General features: G+C 49.7%; 1 protein-coding gene across 3 annotated transcripts in view; it reads left to right on the top strand.

Annotated features, from left to right (window-relative positions):
- KLHL13 (kelch like family member 13) overlaps positions 1-16988 on the top strand; it is a 97632-nt gene that overhangs the window by 56435 nt on the left and 24209 nt on the right. For all 3 annotated transcript variants that reach the window (XM_054388457.1, XM_054388456.1, XM_054388455.1), the window contains exons 2-4: positions 5228-5369; positions 8516-8648; positions 9079-9275. In XM_054388457.1, coding sequence (XP_054244432.1) covers positions 5228-5369; positions 8516-8648; positions 9079-9275 — 472 coding nt within the window. The remainder of the gene's footprint in view (positions 1-5227; positions 5370-8515; positions 8649-9078; positions 9276-16988) is intronic.

A 16988-nucleotide genomic window follows, 5' to 3' on the forward strand; every position in this document is an offset into this window, starting at 1 on the left:
TGAAGATAAATGCTGACACCAGGACAAAGCAAATGACAAACTCATCATCTCTGCTTGCTCTGGGAGTGCTCTTTCCATCTCTGTCAATGTCACAAGGCTGGGATTCAGGAGATCACTGCACTCTTGCCAGGTCTTACTGCTGACTTGAGCTGGAACTGCTGCCAAAACCAGCTCTTGAATGTCACCCTCTGCATAATGGCAGAGGGTGCTCAGCCCTGCCACACTGTTCAGCTGCAGGTAAAAAAGGTTGGGGTATTTAAAACAAATAGCAAAAAATCCCCCAAACAAAGCCAAACAACACCCCCCTTCGCCCCAACCCAACCCAAACCCCAAAAAATACCTCAAACCAAAAACCAACCAACCAAAACCTCCAAAAGAAACAAAACATCACCCCCCAAAAAAAAAACCCCACCCAAACCCTCATCCAAACCAACAACCTAATCACCAAACCACCAAAAAACCCAACCACAATATTTTTGGGGGTCATAGTTGTTTAGATACAAAGTGAGAATGGAATGCACACACACAAGGTCCTCTTCCACCTAATGGCAAATGTGGAAGAGAAGTAGTGAAAATCTCTTAGTCTGGAGAAGAGGAGGCTGAGAGGTGACCTTCTGGCTCTCTACAGCTCCCTGAAAGGAGGTTGGAGCCAGGTGAGGGTTAGCCTCTTCTGCCAAGTAACTAAGGACAGGACAAGAGGTAAATGTCCTCAAGTTGCACCAGGGGGGGTTGGACTGGAGATGAGGAAAATGTCTTTGGTGCAAGAGTGGTCAGGGATTGGCTCAGGCTGCCCAGGGAGGTGGTGGAGTCCCCATGCCTGGAGGTGTTCAAGAAACCTGTGGCCATGGCACTTTGGGGCATGGTGGTGTTGGGTTGATGGTTGTGGCAGATTACGCAGGAACACATCCAGGTGGGGTTGGAATACCTGCAGAGAAGGAGACTCCACAACCCCCCTGGGCAGCCTGCTCCAGGGCTCTGTCACCCTCCCAGTGACAAAATCTCTCCTCCTGTTTCCATGGAACTTCCTATGCCTCAGCTTCCACCACTGCCTCTTGAGCTGGCACTGGGCACGCAGATGGGTTTTGAAGTTAGGCTTTTAAATTGTATTTCAAGTTTCTTTGTGCTTGTGAAGTTCTGGTTAAGCTCTTTGCCTTCTTGTGTAAAACTCAGAAAGTCTGTTGTTTGTTGGGAAAGAAAACAGGATGGGGAGTGTGGAAAACATGGGAAACAGCCCACACCAAGGAGCCAAGGAAGTTGGATTTGGGAAATCTTTATTTCCTCAGTGATTTTAAGTGCTGTCTACAGCTCCTGTTTTCTTCTGTGTTCAGAAAAAAAGTATTTAAGAAGGCTCCTTCACATGAGGGCTATCTGAGCTGACAGTTCAGGAAGAGCTTTCAAGAGCAGCTAGTCACATTGATGCTGGGTGAATCTGCAGTGCCTGCCCACCCACTCTTCCCAGGCCCTCCACATCACTTGGTGTTTCTTCTAGGAAGACATAGCCACATTTAGAGACTGGGTGTCCTCTGCAATTATCTTAGGTTCTTTCCTTGCTCTCCTTATGAAAACCAAACAAAAAAAAAATCACCCCAGACCCAAAAGATCTAAGAGCAAAGCCAACAAAAAGCAACCAGCACTGTTCAATGTCTTTATCAGTGCCCTGGGTGAGGGCACAGAGAGCACTGTCAGCAAGTTTGCTGATGACACCAAACTGGGAGCAGTGGTGACACCAAGCAGGTGTCATTCAACCAGACCTGGACAGGCTGAGAGCTGGGAATGGAGGAAAAATGGAATGAAACACAACAAGGGTAAGAGTAGAGTCTGGCATGTGGGGAAGAACAACCCCAGGTTGGGGGCTGAGCTGTTGGAGAGCAGCACAGGAGAAAGGCCCTGATGGTCCTGGTGGACAGAAGGCTGCCCATGGGCCAGCAATGTGCCCTTGTGGCCAAGAAGGCCAAGAGCATCCTGGGGGAGGATTAGAAGAGCTGTGGTCAGAGAGGTTCTCCTGCCCCTCTGCTCTGCCCTGCTGAGGCCACATCTGGAATACTGTGTCCAGTCCAGTCAAGAAGGACCTCAGGAAACTGCTTGAGAGAGTCCATCCCAGAGCCAGAGGCTGCTGCAGGCAGTGGAACATCTCCTGTGAGGCCAGGCTGAGGCAGCTGGGGCTTGGAGCAGAGGAGCCTGAGGGCTGCCCTCATGGCTGGGGATAAAGATGTGCAGGGCTGGAGCCAGGCTCTGCTCAGGGATGGCCAAGGACAGCACAAGGGGCACTGGGGGCAAGCTGGAGCAGAGGAGGTCCCACAGGAACAGGAGGGAAAACTTTGTCCCTGTGAGGGTGCTGGAGCCTGGAGCAGGCTGCCCAGAGAGGTTGTGGAGTCTCCTGCTCTGGAGACTTTCCAACCCCACCTGGAAGTGTTCTGTGTGCCCTGTCCTGGGTGAGGCTGCTCTGGCAGGGGGTTGGACTGGGTGATCTTTGGAGGTCTCTTCCAACTCCTAACATGCTGTGACTGTGAAAAATATTTGGAGTCATGAGCCAGCAACTGCTTTGCTGTTGTATTCTGTTGTTGGATGCATTTGTGGGGTGCCAAAGGTAGTTTGGAGAGCACTTTGCTAAGGTGTACTCCATAAAGCTTTATTTAAGCTGCACTCTGGATTTGGTCTCTAAACTAGAGCTGAGTTTGTCTCCCAAATGCCACAGCTCTTGCCTGCTGCAGTGCAGCCACAGTTGTTCTGCCAGGTGTCTGAGTGCTCCCTTGGAAGTCCAAGCTGCTTAGCTGTACCCTGGTGCCTACAGTCTGCTGTGTCTGTGCACAACAACTGCCTGCTCCAAACCCCTCTGCACTGCTGAGTGCTGGACTTCTTGTGAAGATGTTTTCCTGGCTGACCTTACGTACTGATGGCCTTGAATGGTGCTCTCAGGGGCATGTATGAGCTTCAGAAACTGCTCTACCTGATCCACCTTGGGTTGGTGTTTGGACTTGATGATCTTAGAGGTCTTTTCCAACTTTCATGGTTCTGTGAGGGACATGAAGCTGCTGGAGAGGGTCCACAGGAGGCCACCAAGAGGATCTGAGGGCTGGAGAACCTCCCCTGTGGGGACCTGCTGAGAGCTGCAGCTGTTCAGCCTGGAGAAGAGAAGGCTCCAGGGAGACCTCAGAGCAGCCTTCCAGGGCCTGAAGGGGCTCCAGGAGAGCTGGGGAGGGACTTTGGACAAGGGCTGGGAGTGACTGGACAAGGGACAATGGCTTTGAGCTGGAAAAGGGGAGACTGAGAGTGGAGAGGAGGAAGAAATTCTTTCCAGTGAGGGTGGGAAGACACTGGCACAGGTTGCCCAGGGAGGCTGTGGCTGCCTCCTGCCTGGAAGTGTTCAAGACCAGGCCGGATAGGATAAGGGACAAAGGCTTTAAGCTTCAGGAGGGGAGATTGAGACTGGAGAGGAGGAACAAATTCTTTGCAGTGACTGTGGTGAGACACTGGCACAGGTTGCCCAGGGAGGCTGTGGCTGCCTCCTGCCTGGAGGTGTTGAAGGCCAGGCTGGATGAGGCCTTGAGCAACCAGGGCTGGTGGGAGGTGTCCCTGCCCATGGCAGGGGGCAGGAACTGGATGAGCTTTGAGGTCCCTTCCAACCCAACCCATCCTATGAAACTATGAATCTTATGATTGTGCACAAAGGAGGGAGGGTAATTTATTTATTTTTAAAAGAAACAAGACTTTTCTTCTTGGAGAATAATAATGGTATGAAAATAATTTTTCATCTGCAAATTCCCTATTTCCCCCTTACATAGAACCATGGAACTGCTTTGGTTGCCAAACAGCTCTAAGACCTTTGAGTCCAACCATCAATGATCATCAAAGTGATCCCAGTCAAAACTGGGGGTGGAAAGGAAGGAATTTAGTCACATTCTTGTCACTTATTAAAGTAATTTTTTCAAAGCAGCTGAAGGGCAATGTTCTAACCTGCATGTTGGCAAACCTCTGTTGGCTGAGCTGGCAGTAGTGATGTCAAACTGCTGGGAGGGTTCTTCTTTGCACTGTGGAATCTTCCTTAATAATGAAGATGTCCTTACCTGTGGATTAGCAGCTTCTGGTTGATAATTATCATTGGGTGCACTCTGCTGCTCTGCCTGCTAATGGGAGCTACATTAGATCATGGGAATCACAGAGCTGCTTCTTGTCAGTGGTTCTGCAGCTGAAATTTATTTACATTCCCTAATAATTACAGGTGAGAGGAGTTAGGATCTCCTATGCATATCTCTTTCTGTGAACCTCATTTACATCTCAGGCTTCAAGTGGAAGGCTGATAATAGTGCAGACATTCCTTAACACTTCTACCTAAAATTAGCCTTTCCTGTCTAGGTTTGGACACTAATTGCTTGGAATAAGAACCATTAAAGTGTTGTCTTCACACTAACACATCTTGACTTCGATTTATGAGGTAGTTGCCTGTAGCAGCAAAATGCTGGATCTCAAATCCGAAAGGGACTTCTTCCAGGTGTGTGTTTCTAAAGCTGCCTTGGATTTACAGCTTGAAGCTCCTCTAGGTCTGTTTTCTGTTGCCTTATTCAGACTTGATCAAGATGATGCAAACCAAAAAGAATTCAATTCCTGACCTTTACTATGGAAAACTTGCAGTCTTTTAGGTTTCCTTGGCAATCTGGGAGGAGAATTGATTTTGAAAACTGGATGCGAGCCCTGCCAGCATCCTACAATGCTAGAAGCACACACAGAGGAATATAATAGTGTGGAGGGAGGTGGGGGTGGAAAGGAAGATTGCATCTGAGGAAGAAGTTCTACGATATGGGGGTGGTGAGACACTGGAACAGGTTATCCAGGGAGGTAGTGGATGTTCCCTCCCTGGGGTGTTCAAAGCCAGGTTGGATGAGGCCTCGATCAGCCAAGTCTAGTTGAGAGATGTCTGTGCCTGTGGGAGTGGGGTTGGAGCAGATGATCTCTGAGGTCCTTTCCAACCTGAGCTGTTCTGTGATTCCATGAATAGGGAAAAAAACGTTAGCCCCAATTTGTTGGGAAGTTGCAGAGATTTAGAGCCTGTTGGTGTTTCACTTCCTTAGGTTAGCAGCTGGGAAGCACTAAGGACTGATTCTGTCTCCTGCTGGTTTTTTGACCTGTGGCCCCTGTGCTGCTCGGTGTCATCCCAGAAGCCTCAGGTTTGATTGAGCACTGAATGAACACTGAGTTTGATCTTCAAGTTTGTGTGTTGTAATCTTCTCAGATCTCTGGTGGAAGAGGAGGACCCTCATATGAAAGTGTCTCTCGGGAGCAGCGATATGGGCGTCTCTGCCCACCTGCAGGCTTCCAAGACAGGGACCACAAGATTCTTCACCAGCAATACTCACAGCTCTGTGGTGTTACAGGTAACTGCATCTCCTTGTGCCACTACTGATCTCTACTGAGGGGGTGAGCTGCTCCAAACAATGCCTTTGCTCACGAGAATTGATCAGCCCTACTCATTTCTAAAAAGCCCCAAAACTACTGCCTGGCATTGGGGTTGTGGAGTCTCCCTCTCTGGAGACTTCCCAACCCCACCTGGATGTGTTCCTGTGTGAGCTGCCCTGGGTGCCCCTGCTCTGGCAGGGGGGTTGGACTGGATGAGCTTTTGAGGACCCTTCCAGCCCCTATCATTCTGTGACTCTGTGAAGGTTCTGTGCTGACAATGCCCACAAGCAGGCAAGGCTTGTGACTTCTTGCCCTGCAGCTTGATAGTTTGACTTTTAGCAACAACCTAGAACAAAACCTTTGGCCTTCTGCTTGGCTTGTATCCCTGTGCACTCCCAGTCTGCTCAGAGATAGCATTGTTCCATCTAAGAAGTGACAGCTGTGTAAAGAAACTGAAAGAGAATCATGGCTGGCAGCCCAGAAGGCAGCCATGACCTGGGCTGCATCCAGAGCAGGGAGAGCAGCAGCACAGGGAGGGGATTCTGCCCCTCTGCTCTGCTCTGCTCACACCCCACCTGCAGCACTGCCTCCAGCTCTGGGGCCCCCAGCACAAGAAGGACCTGGAGCTGCTGGAGAGGGGCCAGAGGAGGCCACCAAGATGATCAGAGGCTGGAGAAGCTCCCCTGTGGGGACAGGCTGGGAGAGTTGGGACTGTTCACAGCCTGGAGAAGAGAAGGTTCCAGGGAGACCTCAGAGCAGCCTTCCAGGACCTGAAGGGACTCCAGGAGAGCTGGGGAGGGACTTTGGACAAGGCTGGGAGTGCCAGGATGAGGGACAATGGCTTTGAGCTGGGAGAGGGAAGACTGAGACTGGAGATGAGGAAGAGATTCTTTGCAGTGAGGGTGGGGAGAGACTGGCACAGGTTGCCCAGGGAGGCTGTGGCTGCCTCCTGCCTGGAGGTGTTGAAGGCCAGGCTGGATGAGGTCTTGAGCAAGCTGGGCTGGGGGGAGGTGTCCCTGCTATGCTGGCTGATCCTTGAGGTCCCTTCCAACCCAACCCATTCTGTCAGTCTATGATTCCATGTGATTCTGTGAGACACACACTTGTATCACCTTCCTTGTGGAAGCTGCCTCAGTGGTGTGGAGAGTTCCATGCTCCTTGTCCATGTCCCTGGGATGGCAGAACCCTGTCAGACAGGCTTGGTGGAATGTCCTGTGCTGGCTCTGGTTCTGTGGCACTACCATATGGCAGAACATTGGATGGAAGTGCTCTACTCTCTCAACCTTGAAGAATTTGGAAGTGAAATAATTTGCTCTCTTTGTTTCTGCTGGAGCTTGTACACACAGAGTGCAGCTCACTGCTTGCTGCTTTCCAGTGCAGTCCTTCTCAGGAGTGCAGATGATTCATGGATTTACAGAATGGTTTGGAAGGGAGCTAAAAGATCCCCCCCCTGCCCTGGGCAGGGACACCTCCCACTAGCCCAGGTCACTCAAGACCTCATCAGGGCCACTGAGGGCCTCATGATATCTCTATGGCACAGCTCATTTGAGAGCTGCCACTTAATTTTTTGATATACTGCCTAAATAGCCAAAGTTTTGGGACAAAAAGTTGCCTTTGTGCCTTTTTTTTTCTGCTTGAGAGAAGATAGCAATTGTTTTGTTTCAGTTTCTGTGACTGCATAACTCTGCCTCCTTTGGAACACTGCACAAAGCCTTCAGAGCTTTTTTCTTCATTCCATTTTCTTTTTCCCTTCCCATTTTGAGCAATTGAAGAAGCAGGAATTGTGAGTCCTTGTTTGCAGAACTACAGGCAAGTCTTTGAAATACATTAGTTTGGTATAGGGAGACCTCAGAGCTACATTCTGGTATCTGAAGGAAGGCTGGGGAGGGACTGTTCAGAAGGGCTTGTAGGGATAGGAAGAGGGGCAGTGCTTTGAAACTGAAGCAGAATGGATTTAGGTTGGACATCAGGAGGGAGTTGTGCACAGTGAGGGTGGTGAGACACTGGAACAGGCTGCCCAGGGAGGTGGTTGAGGTCCCATCCCTGGAGACATTCAAGATCAGACTCAGCCCTGTGCAGCCTGCTCTAGCTGGAGGTGTCCCTGCTGAGTGCAGGGGGATTGGACAAGATGCCCTTGGAGGGTCCCTTCCAACCCAATGCAATCTGTGAATCTGTGATATTACCCTGGGTTTGGCTTCTGATTTATTTAGCTCAGATCACTCGTTTTTATATCTGCACTCTGCTCTTTGTGACAAATTGGAATCTTAATTCCTGCTTAGCTTTGCAGTTTTAAAACTACAGCCGTACTGTAAGGTAACTTAGATTTGCAACCATGTGGGCTGGTGCCCAGATTTCTTTTAAGTGTTAAATCTATAAAGACAATATTTACATTCTTAGTAGTGCCAGAAAAGCATCAGCTATGCCCAGCTGAAGTAAATTGTTTTATGTTTGAGCTTCTGTTCTGCAGTGCATGAAGGAGGTGAATTATCTCACCCATCTTCCAGAATCTCCAGCCAGGCATAGCTTTAGGGGAAAAATCGAACTGTAGGATGCTATTGTAGGTTGTTGTGGATGCACTGTGCCCAGATCTGGAGCCCTCACCACAGGAAGGACATAGACCTGATGGAGAGAGTCCAGAGGAGGCCACAAAAGTGATCAGAGAGCAGGAGAACCTCTGCAATGGGGACAGGCTGAGGGAGCTGGGGGTGTTCAGCCTGGAGAAGAGAGAGAAGGCTCCAGGGAGACCTTAGAGCAGCCTGCCAGTACCTGAAAGGGGCTACAAGAAGGCTGCAGAGAGGCTGTTTGCAAAGGCCTGCAGTGATAGAATGATGACAATGGTTTGAAATAAGAGCAGATTTAGATTGGATGTGAGGAACAAGTTCTGTACCAGGAGGGTGGTGGAACACTGCAACAGGTTGCCCAGGGAGGTGCTTGAGGCTCCATCCTTGGAGGTGTTGAGGCCTTGGGCAACCTGGTCCAGTTTTTTTCTTCCTAATCTGCAGTCTCAATTTCTTGGTGGTTTTTTTTGGAGCTACAGTCCATGTGTAGATTGAGATACATAAGGGGAAGGAGGGAGGTTCCTCCTTTCCTCCCAAACCTTTCCGTGGTGGTGGTGTTGTTGCAGGGTTTCGACCAGCTGCGAGTGGAGGGTTTGCTCTGTGACGTGACTCTTGTTCCTGGAGATGGTGATGAAGTCTTTCCTGTTCACAGAGCAATGATGGCTTCTGCAAGTGACTACTTCAAGGCTATGTTCACAGGTGGTGTTTCAGTTGAATGCTGCATGCTGCTACCCCCCAGCTGCCATCACTTGGGCTCTCGGAGACATGCTCAGTGTCCAAAGCTCTTCTGTCCTCTCTGCTGGCCCTGCTGTTGTAACAAGGCCTCAGGTGCCATAGAGGACATCTTGGGCCAAAGCTTGGGCAGTTGTATGTCCTGTGGCCTCTTCTTCTATGATGGCTGCATGCTGCTATCCCCCAGCTGCCATCCCTTGGACACTCAGACACATGCTCAGTGTCGTGTCTGGATCAGCCCAGGGCTGCAAACAGCTCCACTCAGCTGTGCCCTGTCTACTCTTGCTACTGGCTTTGGAAGTTAGGCTTTTAAATTGCCTTTCAGTTTGCTCTAAGCTTATGAAATTATCTTAATCAAAAGTGATGATGGAAACTTCCCTGCCTGTCTTTTTTTCAGGAGGAATGAAGGAGCAGGATTTAATGTGCATCAAGCTTCATGGTGTGAACAAAATAGGCCTCAAGAAGATCATTGATTTCATTTACACTGCAAAACTTTCCCTTAACATGGACAACCTTCAGGACACTCTGGAAGCTGCCAGTTTTTTGCAGATTTTACCTGTTTTAGACTTCTGTAAAGTGTTTCTTATCTCTGGGGTAAGACTTGCTGCTTGTTTCACATTTATAACCATTAAAGCCTCCAGGGTTGTTTTTTTTTTTGGTTTGTTTATTTCTGGTTTTGGAGTTTTGGGGGTTTCTTTGCTTGCTTTGAGTTTTGTTTATGGTGTTGGTTTTACTGAGGCAATGACTGTGTAATGCTCAAAGTCTAAAACTTGCCATTCTTCAGAATTTGGATACATAGAGAAGTTTGCTTTGTAGCTCTCTGAAAATCCTTGTGGGTTTTTTCTTTTCCACCTGAGTCTAATGCACAGTGTGAGTGTGGTATCAATGCTACACCACATTAAAATCCTTCTCATTCCAAAGCACCTTGCAGTGAGGATAGCAGCCATGAGAATTGTTGTTTCCCAGGTTCCTCACTGGGTTTCATAGTTCATGCCCTCACACTCTGTCACAGGGTAAGGCTGGGCTGCCCACTAAATGAGTGACAGAAGAGAAAGGGAATAAAGGAGAGGAACTGGTGAAATGGAAAAGCAGACTGAAAGTAGTTTAATGAAAAGAATAACAATGAAGTGAAATAGACCCAAATCCATGCAAACCAATATTGAGGCCAGCCCCGCTGAGGGCAGTTTGTCACCTCACCACTCATGCTGTGGTACAAGTCCCAGGCTGGCCTCAGCAGCAGATGGGAACCAGATTCAGGAGCTGGATTCTGGAATTCATGGATCAGGATGGAAGGCAGAATGGACAGAGTTCTTCAAGTTGGCCATTGAAGAAGAGAAAGAGAAGAGAGCTTAACCCTGGTGATCCCTCAGCTGTATACTGAGATGGAATCCTTTGTTGGTCAGTTTAGGGTCACCTCTCCTGCCTCCTCCTCCCACCAGGTGCAGCCTTTTACTCTGCACCCCAACATGGTGCAGAAGTTTAATGGTGCCCTTGGTCTGCACCCCACTCCCTGATCTGATCTAGAATCACTGAGGGTTAGCACTCCTGGAAGCAGCCACTGCAAAAAAAAAAGTGCTGCTGACTGCAGGCAGTGCAGCTCCTAGGCAGAGGCTCAGCTGGAAGGTGACACCACTGGCCTGGAATGTGGCACCAGCTCTGGCCTGACTCAAACAGGACACTTCCATAGGGAAGCTACTTGGTGAGTTAAACTGGGAAAAAGGAATACACTGAGCTGCTGTTGCTATCTGCTGGATACTTACCTGGAACCTTTTTGTTTTGAGGAATGAAGCCCCCAGTTGTCATGATTATCACAGAGACCTGTGCATCTTTGTTGTCAACCAGGGCCATGGTCATGTGCTTAGAAAAACACCCTCTGAAGGGACTGCAGAGCCCTTGGTTGTATGAGAGGAGCAGCCACAAGCATTTTGGCTGCCACATTTAGAGCACAAGTCTTATGAGGAGTGCCTGAGGGAGCTGGGGTGGCTGAGTCTGGAGAAGAAGAGGCTGAGGGGAGACCTCATTGCTCTCTACAGCTCCCTGAGAGGAGGCTGCAGTCAGGTGGGGGTTGGGCTTTTCTCCCCAGGATCAGGTGATAGAAGGAGAGGAGATGGCCTGAAATTGTGCCAGGGGAGGGTTAGGATGGAGATGAGGAAAAATGTCTTTGGTGCAAGAGTGGTTAGGGACTGGCAGAGGCTGCCCAGGGAGGTGGTGGAGTCCCCATCCCTGGAGGTGTTCAAGAAATGTGTGGAGATGGCACTTTGGGACATGGTTTGGTGGCCATGGTGGGGTTAGGTCAATGACTGGACTGGATGACCTTAAAGAGCTGTTCCAACCCAAACAATTCTATGTTTCTGTGATTTTATTAGAACTGGAAATAGCTCTGAATGTCTGCTCAGCAATATTTTTCTCACAGTCACCAAAATAAGAACTTTTGTAAATGGGGGACAGCCCTCAAAGCAGCAACCCTCTCATCTTCTCCCAGCAGCAGTGAGTTACATGAACAAGACTTGAGCAGCACAATTGCTTTTGTGCAGCTGGAACAGAGTTTGCCCTGCAGAGCAGCACTCTGTAGCTCAATGCAGCACAGTCTGTTCATGGCTTAGAGCTGCCCTGATCATTTTTATGTATTAGAAAGATTAAAATCTCAGGTCCTGACCCCACTATTTGGGGAGGGGGAACTTTGATAACACCTTTTTTTCCTCCTCCTTCACTCCCCTTTTCCAGACTTGGTGTATTGCTTAGTTTTGAGGCTGTGCTGAGCAGAAGAATGCCATGCTCCCTTCTCATTGGCTGGCAAACCAATCCCTCACTGTTTGCTGGTTTGGCAAGAGAGAGCTGTGGCAGATTCTGCTGGGGAACTGGGAACTGGCTTCTTGTGTAAGCTTTTTCCTGGCTTCTGCCTGCATGGATGGGAAAGGCACATGAGGAAAGAGATATGTGACATCTGAGTCAGTCTCAAGCACACATCCAGACTGGGTGAGGAGTGGGTTGAGAACAGTCTGGAGGAGAAGGCCTTGGGGGGGGTGTCAGGTGGTGACAAACTGCCCAGGAGCCAGCACTGGTCCCTGGCAGCCCAGCACCAGCTGTGTGCTGAGCTGCATCCAGAGCAGGGAGAGCAGCAGCACAGGGAGGGGATTCTGCCCCTCTGCTCTGCTCTGCTCACACCCCACCTGCAGCACTGCCTCCAGCTCTGGGGCCCCCAGCACAAGAAGGACCTGGAGCTGCTGGAGAGGCTCCAGAGGAGAACACAAGGATGATCAGAGGGCTGCAGAAGCTCCCCTGTGTGGACAGGCTGAGAGAGTTGGGGCTGTTCAGCCTGGAGAAGAGAAGGCTGAGAAGGGTATCCAAGTGAATTACAGCACTCAGGCATGGTCTAGGCTGATGGAGAAGGGGATGTGATGCTGTAATTAAAGACAACATTCCAAAGCAGTGGATATTGATGTCTGGGCTGTCCCTTTCAAACAGCTGCATAAGAACATGGGATTCCTTCTGCAGTTCATCTCTGTACCAGCAAACTCTCCAATACTGACATCTCAATGTTTGCAAGTCCTCCTGCCACAAGAACTTGGTTAGCTGAGAATGGAGCAAGATGGTCTCTGTTTTCATCATGTGTCCAGTTCTGGGCTGCCCAGTTCAAGAGGGAGTAGAGTGTGCAAGGGAGAATATGAGGAGCATGAGGGTACTGTAGCATCTGTCTGAGGAGGAGAGGCTGAGAGCCCTGGGGCGGTTAGCCTGGAGAATAGAAGGCTGAGAGGAGATCTGAGCAATGTCTATCAATACCTGAAGGGTGGGGGCAGGAAGGTGCCAGGCTCTTTTGTGTGGTGTCCTGTGATAGGATAAGGGGCAGTGGGCACAAACTGGAACACAGAAGGTTTCACTTGAAATTAAGGAGAAATTTCTTTGGTCTGAGGCTGCTGGAGCCCTGGAGCAGGCTGCCCAGAGAGGTTGTGGAGTCTCCTTCTCTGGAGACTTTCCAACCCCACCTGGATGCATTCCTGTGCAGACTACCCTGGGTGAGGCTGCTCTGGCAGGGGGCTTGGACGGGATGGTCTCTAGAGGTCCTTTCCAACCCCTACCATTCTGTGATTCATAGATTCATAGAATTGTTTTGGTTGGAAAAGACCTTTAAGACCACTGAGTCCAACCATTCTCTAGCTCTACTTCTACCCCTACCAAGATCATTCACCCTCTCAGGCTCATGTTGCTCAAACACTTTCCTCTGGGTGCTTCTATTCCTCTTTCTTTTGCCATTTCCTATACAATCACCCTGAATAAAACCTTTTCAGAACCAACAGGAGCAATCAGGATCAACTTTAAAGCCTGTGAACACTCAGCACTGCCCAGCTTCATCTCCTCCTCCTGTCCAGCTCACCCCACTTGACAAGTGCCCAATGCACAAAGTGCTGAGCAGCAGGGCCAGGGAGGCTAAGAACAGGGAACTGCTTTAAGCCCTTTGCAAGAGAAGAGCCAGGGGAGGCACAAGGAGAGGAGCAAAGAAGCATTCAAAGAAACAACCCAGAGCTCTTCTCTCCCTGCCAGTCCCCAGGCAGCCAGGGACTGCCAGGGCCAAGGCTGCCTGCAGGGGTTCTGTGCTCTGCACAACCCAGGCCTAAGGCAGCACAAAGCCACAGTGTGCAGGAGCTGCCCTGGGACTGGTTTTGGGGCACTTTGGCATCAACACTGGGCTCAGCTCTGCCAGCCACCAGGAATTCCCTTGCTGCAAGGCAGGGCTGCTGCTGGTTGTGTTTTCCCAGCTGGTCACATCCATGTGCTGTTGTTTCTGGACTTCTCTCCATGGAAGCCCACTGGGAAATGGAGGATTTCAGGCATGGAAGCTCTTCTACACACCATGGGAAGTGCTTCCCCTCCAGCTGGCACTGCTGAGGCTACACCTGGAGTCCTGCAGTTCGTTTTTGGGCTCCTCACACCAAGAAGGACACTGAGGAGCTGAAGCAGGTCCAAACCAGAGCAACCAAGCTGGTGTAGGGCCTTGAACCCAAGTCCTGTGAGGAGTAGCTGAGGGAACTGGGGCTCTTTAGTCTTCAGACTAACTGCTTAGTTGTAGACTAAGCTGCAACTCCCTCGAAGGAGGCTGGAGCCAGGTGGGGGTTGGTCTCTTCTCACATGCAACAAGTGACAGGACAAGAGGAAACAGCCTCAAGTTGCACAGGGGAGGTTCAGGTTGCATATTAGGAACAATTTCTTCCCCTCAAGGGTTCTCAGGCACTGTCCCAGGCTGCCCAGGGAGGTTGTGGAGTCTCCATCCCTGGAGGGGTTTCAAAGCTGCATGGATGTAGTGTTGAGGGATGTGGTTCAGTGGCAGTGGCTTAGCAGCAGTGGTGGATGGTGAGCTCTGGGTGGGTGCTTGGACTTGATGATCTCAAAGACCTCTTCCAAGCTCAACAGCTCTCTGGTGCTAGCAGCCACTGAAGCAGAGGGAAGCTGAAACCTAAATGTTTTGTGGTGCTGAGCTGGAGGACTCAGCTCCGTTGTGGCTGTTATTTTTCCTGAGTTGTTCTCCAGGGTTCTCCTGCTTCCAGTCACTTTGCTCTGTGCCCAGTTGTGCAGCATTTTATAGGCAGAAGCTCTTAGGAGAGTTTGGGCAGCGATTGCTTTTGAATTTCAAAGCATTAAATCAGCTGCTTTCTCAAGCAAGGGCTTTGGCTTTTACATTTGGCTTTCCAGGCTGTATTAAGGCTGTGCTGTGCTTGACCTTTATTTTATGGAAAGCTTTTTAGTATTTTCTGGAACTCCTGCTTTGTAATGAGCAATTACAGTGAGTAATGGGAATGAACAGCTCTGCTCAGTAGTCAAAACCCAAGGAAAATAAGATTTAGTGAAAATTCCAACCTTCTGATGAAGTGTTTGGCTGGTGGAACAGTTACAGCTTCTAGCTCTCTCTGTGTGATTGTAGTTGGTAGGTATTGGGTTCACTCTACAGCCACTTTTGGTCTGATACTTCCATTCCTCTGTCTCATGGATTCACAGATTCTTTGAATATTTTAGGTTGGAAGGGGCCTTAAAGCTCAGCCAATTCCAACCCCCTGCCGTGGGCAGGGTAACCTCCCACCAGCCCAGGTTGATGTTGCATGGGTATTTTTATAAGAGAACTCACAGGATGTCACAGAATCACTGAATATCTTTGGTTGGAAGAGACTTTCAAGCTCATCCAGTCCTATCTTCAACCTGGCACTGAAAGGACAACACTAAACCATAGAATCACAGAATCACAGGAACATTCAGGTTGGAAAAGAGCCTCAGGATCACCAAGTCCAACCATTGACCCTACTCACCCCTAAACCATATCCCCAAGCACCACATCCAAACCAACTTTAAAGACATCCAGGCTTGGTGACTCCACCACCTCCCTGGGCAGCTATTCCAATGCCTGACTACTCTTGATGGGAAAAATGTTTCCTCATGTCCAGTCTAAGTACCAGGTCTACAGCTGCTGGAACCCCCCAGGGATGGTGACCCTAGCACTGCCCTGGGCAGCCTGTTCTGAGGTTTGAGAACCCTTCCAGTGCAGAAATATTTCCTAATATCTAACTTTCCTAATACCTAACTCCTGAGAGTCTGCCACACATTCATCTTATAGAAAGGACCTGATCATGGGATTAGTGTTCCTGGAGATGAAGAATAAGATTTGGAAGCTTTGACTGGATGAAGGTTTTCTGGATGTGTGAAAGAAGACTTTGGATGATTGCAGCTTTTAATAGAGGACAGGTTGGCTCAGTTTCTAGTGAATTACAGAAATCTCCTGTTCCCATGCTCTTCAGACTTTTGAATTGTCTGGTGGGAAAGGGCAATGATCAGATTGAGTTCTACTGTATTAAATCCTGGGAGTCTTTGTCATGACCTGAAGGTCATTTGAAGATTACAGTCCTCAGTCTTTATACTCTTTAAAAAGCACCATGAGGTTCAAAAGCTTACATTCTTTTGGCATTACAAATATGATGAGAAGCAGAGTCTTGGATGTAGTCAGCATTGAGTAGGACTGACGTGTGCAGAGACTTCATGGGTGAGAGAAGCTGGGGGTAGAATAAGGACTGAGTGCAAAGAAGCTGCAATTCTCAGCAAGAAGGGTTTGAAAATTGACTTGCTTTGAAGATGTACCACAGAGCTGGCTGGAGTGAAGGGGCTGGGTTCATGGAGACCACTGAGAGATATGTCCCATAGATGGATAGAATCACAGAATGCCTGGGTTTGGAAGGGACCTTAAAGATCATGCAGTTCCAAACCCCTGCCATGGGCAGGGACACCTCCCCCCAGCCCAGCTTGCTCAAGGCCTCATCCAGCCTGGCCTTCAACACCTCCAGGGAGGAGACAGCCACAGCCTCCCTGGGCAACCTGTGCCAGTGTCTCTCACCCTTACTGCAAAGAATTTCTTCCTCATCTCCCCTCTCAAATCTCTCTCTCCCAGCTCAAAGCCATTGTCCCTCATCCTGGCACTCCCAGCCCTTGTCCAAAGTCCCTCCCCAGCTCTCCTGGAGCCCCTTCAGGTCCTGGAAGGCTGCTCTGAGGTCTCCCTGGAGCCTTCTCTTCTCCAGCCTGAACAGCCCCAACTCTCCCAGCCTGGCCCCACAGGGGAGCTTCTCCAGCCTCTCATCATCTTGGTGGCCTCCTCTGGAGCCTCTCCAGCAGCTCCAGGTCCTTCTTGTGCTGGGGGCCCCAGCAGTGGAGGCAGTGCTGCAGGTGGGGTGTGAGCAGAGCAGAGCAGAGGGGCAGAATCCCCTCCCTGTGCTGCTGCTCTCCCTGCTCTGGATGCAGCTCAGCACACAGCTGCCTGCTGGGCTGCCAGGGACCAGTGCTGGTTCCTGGGGAGTTTGTCACCAACTGACACCCTCAAGGCCTTCTCCTCAAGGCTGCTCTCAACCCACTCCTCACCCAGCCTGAATTTGTACTTAAATTTGTGCCATCCCTGCCATCTTTCTCTCTTACCCTGCCTTGGATGCAAGTGACCTCCAAAATTCAGGAGGCAAAGACATCAGACAGGTAGATGCAGCGGCATGGGTAAGAGATGGGTGCCAAGGTTTGCTCAGTTCAGTACTGAATTAGTAGGGTTTGATCCATGCTGCTAAAGCATTTCATCTGCTGGGTATTTCTAGGGGAAATCTTCCTAGGTTCCTTTTTTTGTTTTAACTGAAATAATAATAAAAAAGTAGTTGCTGCCTTTGAGTTATTTTTGTCATGTTTCATTTTGAACACACTCTGTAAGAGCACTGCTGTGAGTTAGCACAGACCCAATTCTATCCCTTCCTAAGCAAAGCATTGATGGCACTGAACACTGCACAGAGGCAGCTGAGC

This window comes from Indicator indicator, chromosome 17, assembly GCF_027791375.1.
Source record: "Indicator indicator isolate 239-I01 chromosome 17, UM_Iind_1.1, whole genome shotgun sequence".
In the NCBI taxonomy this organism is placed as follows: domain Eukaryota; kingdom Metazoa; phylum Chordata; class Aves; order Piciformes; family Indicatoridae; genus Indicator; species Indicator indicator.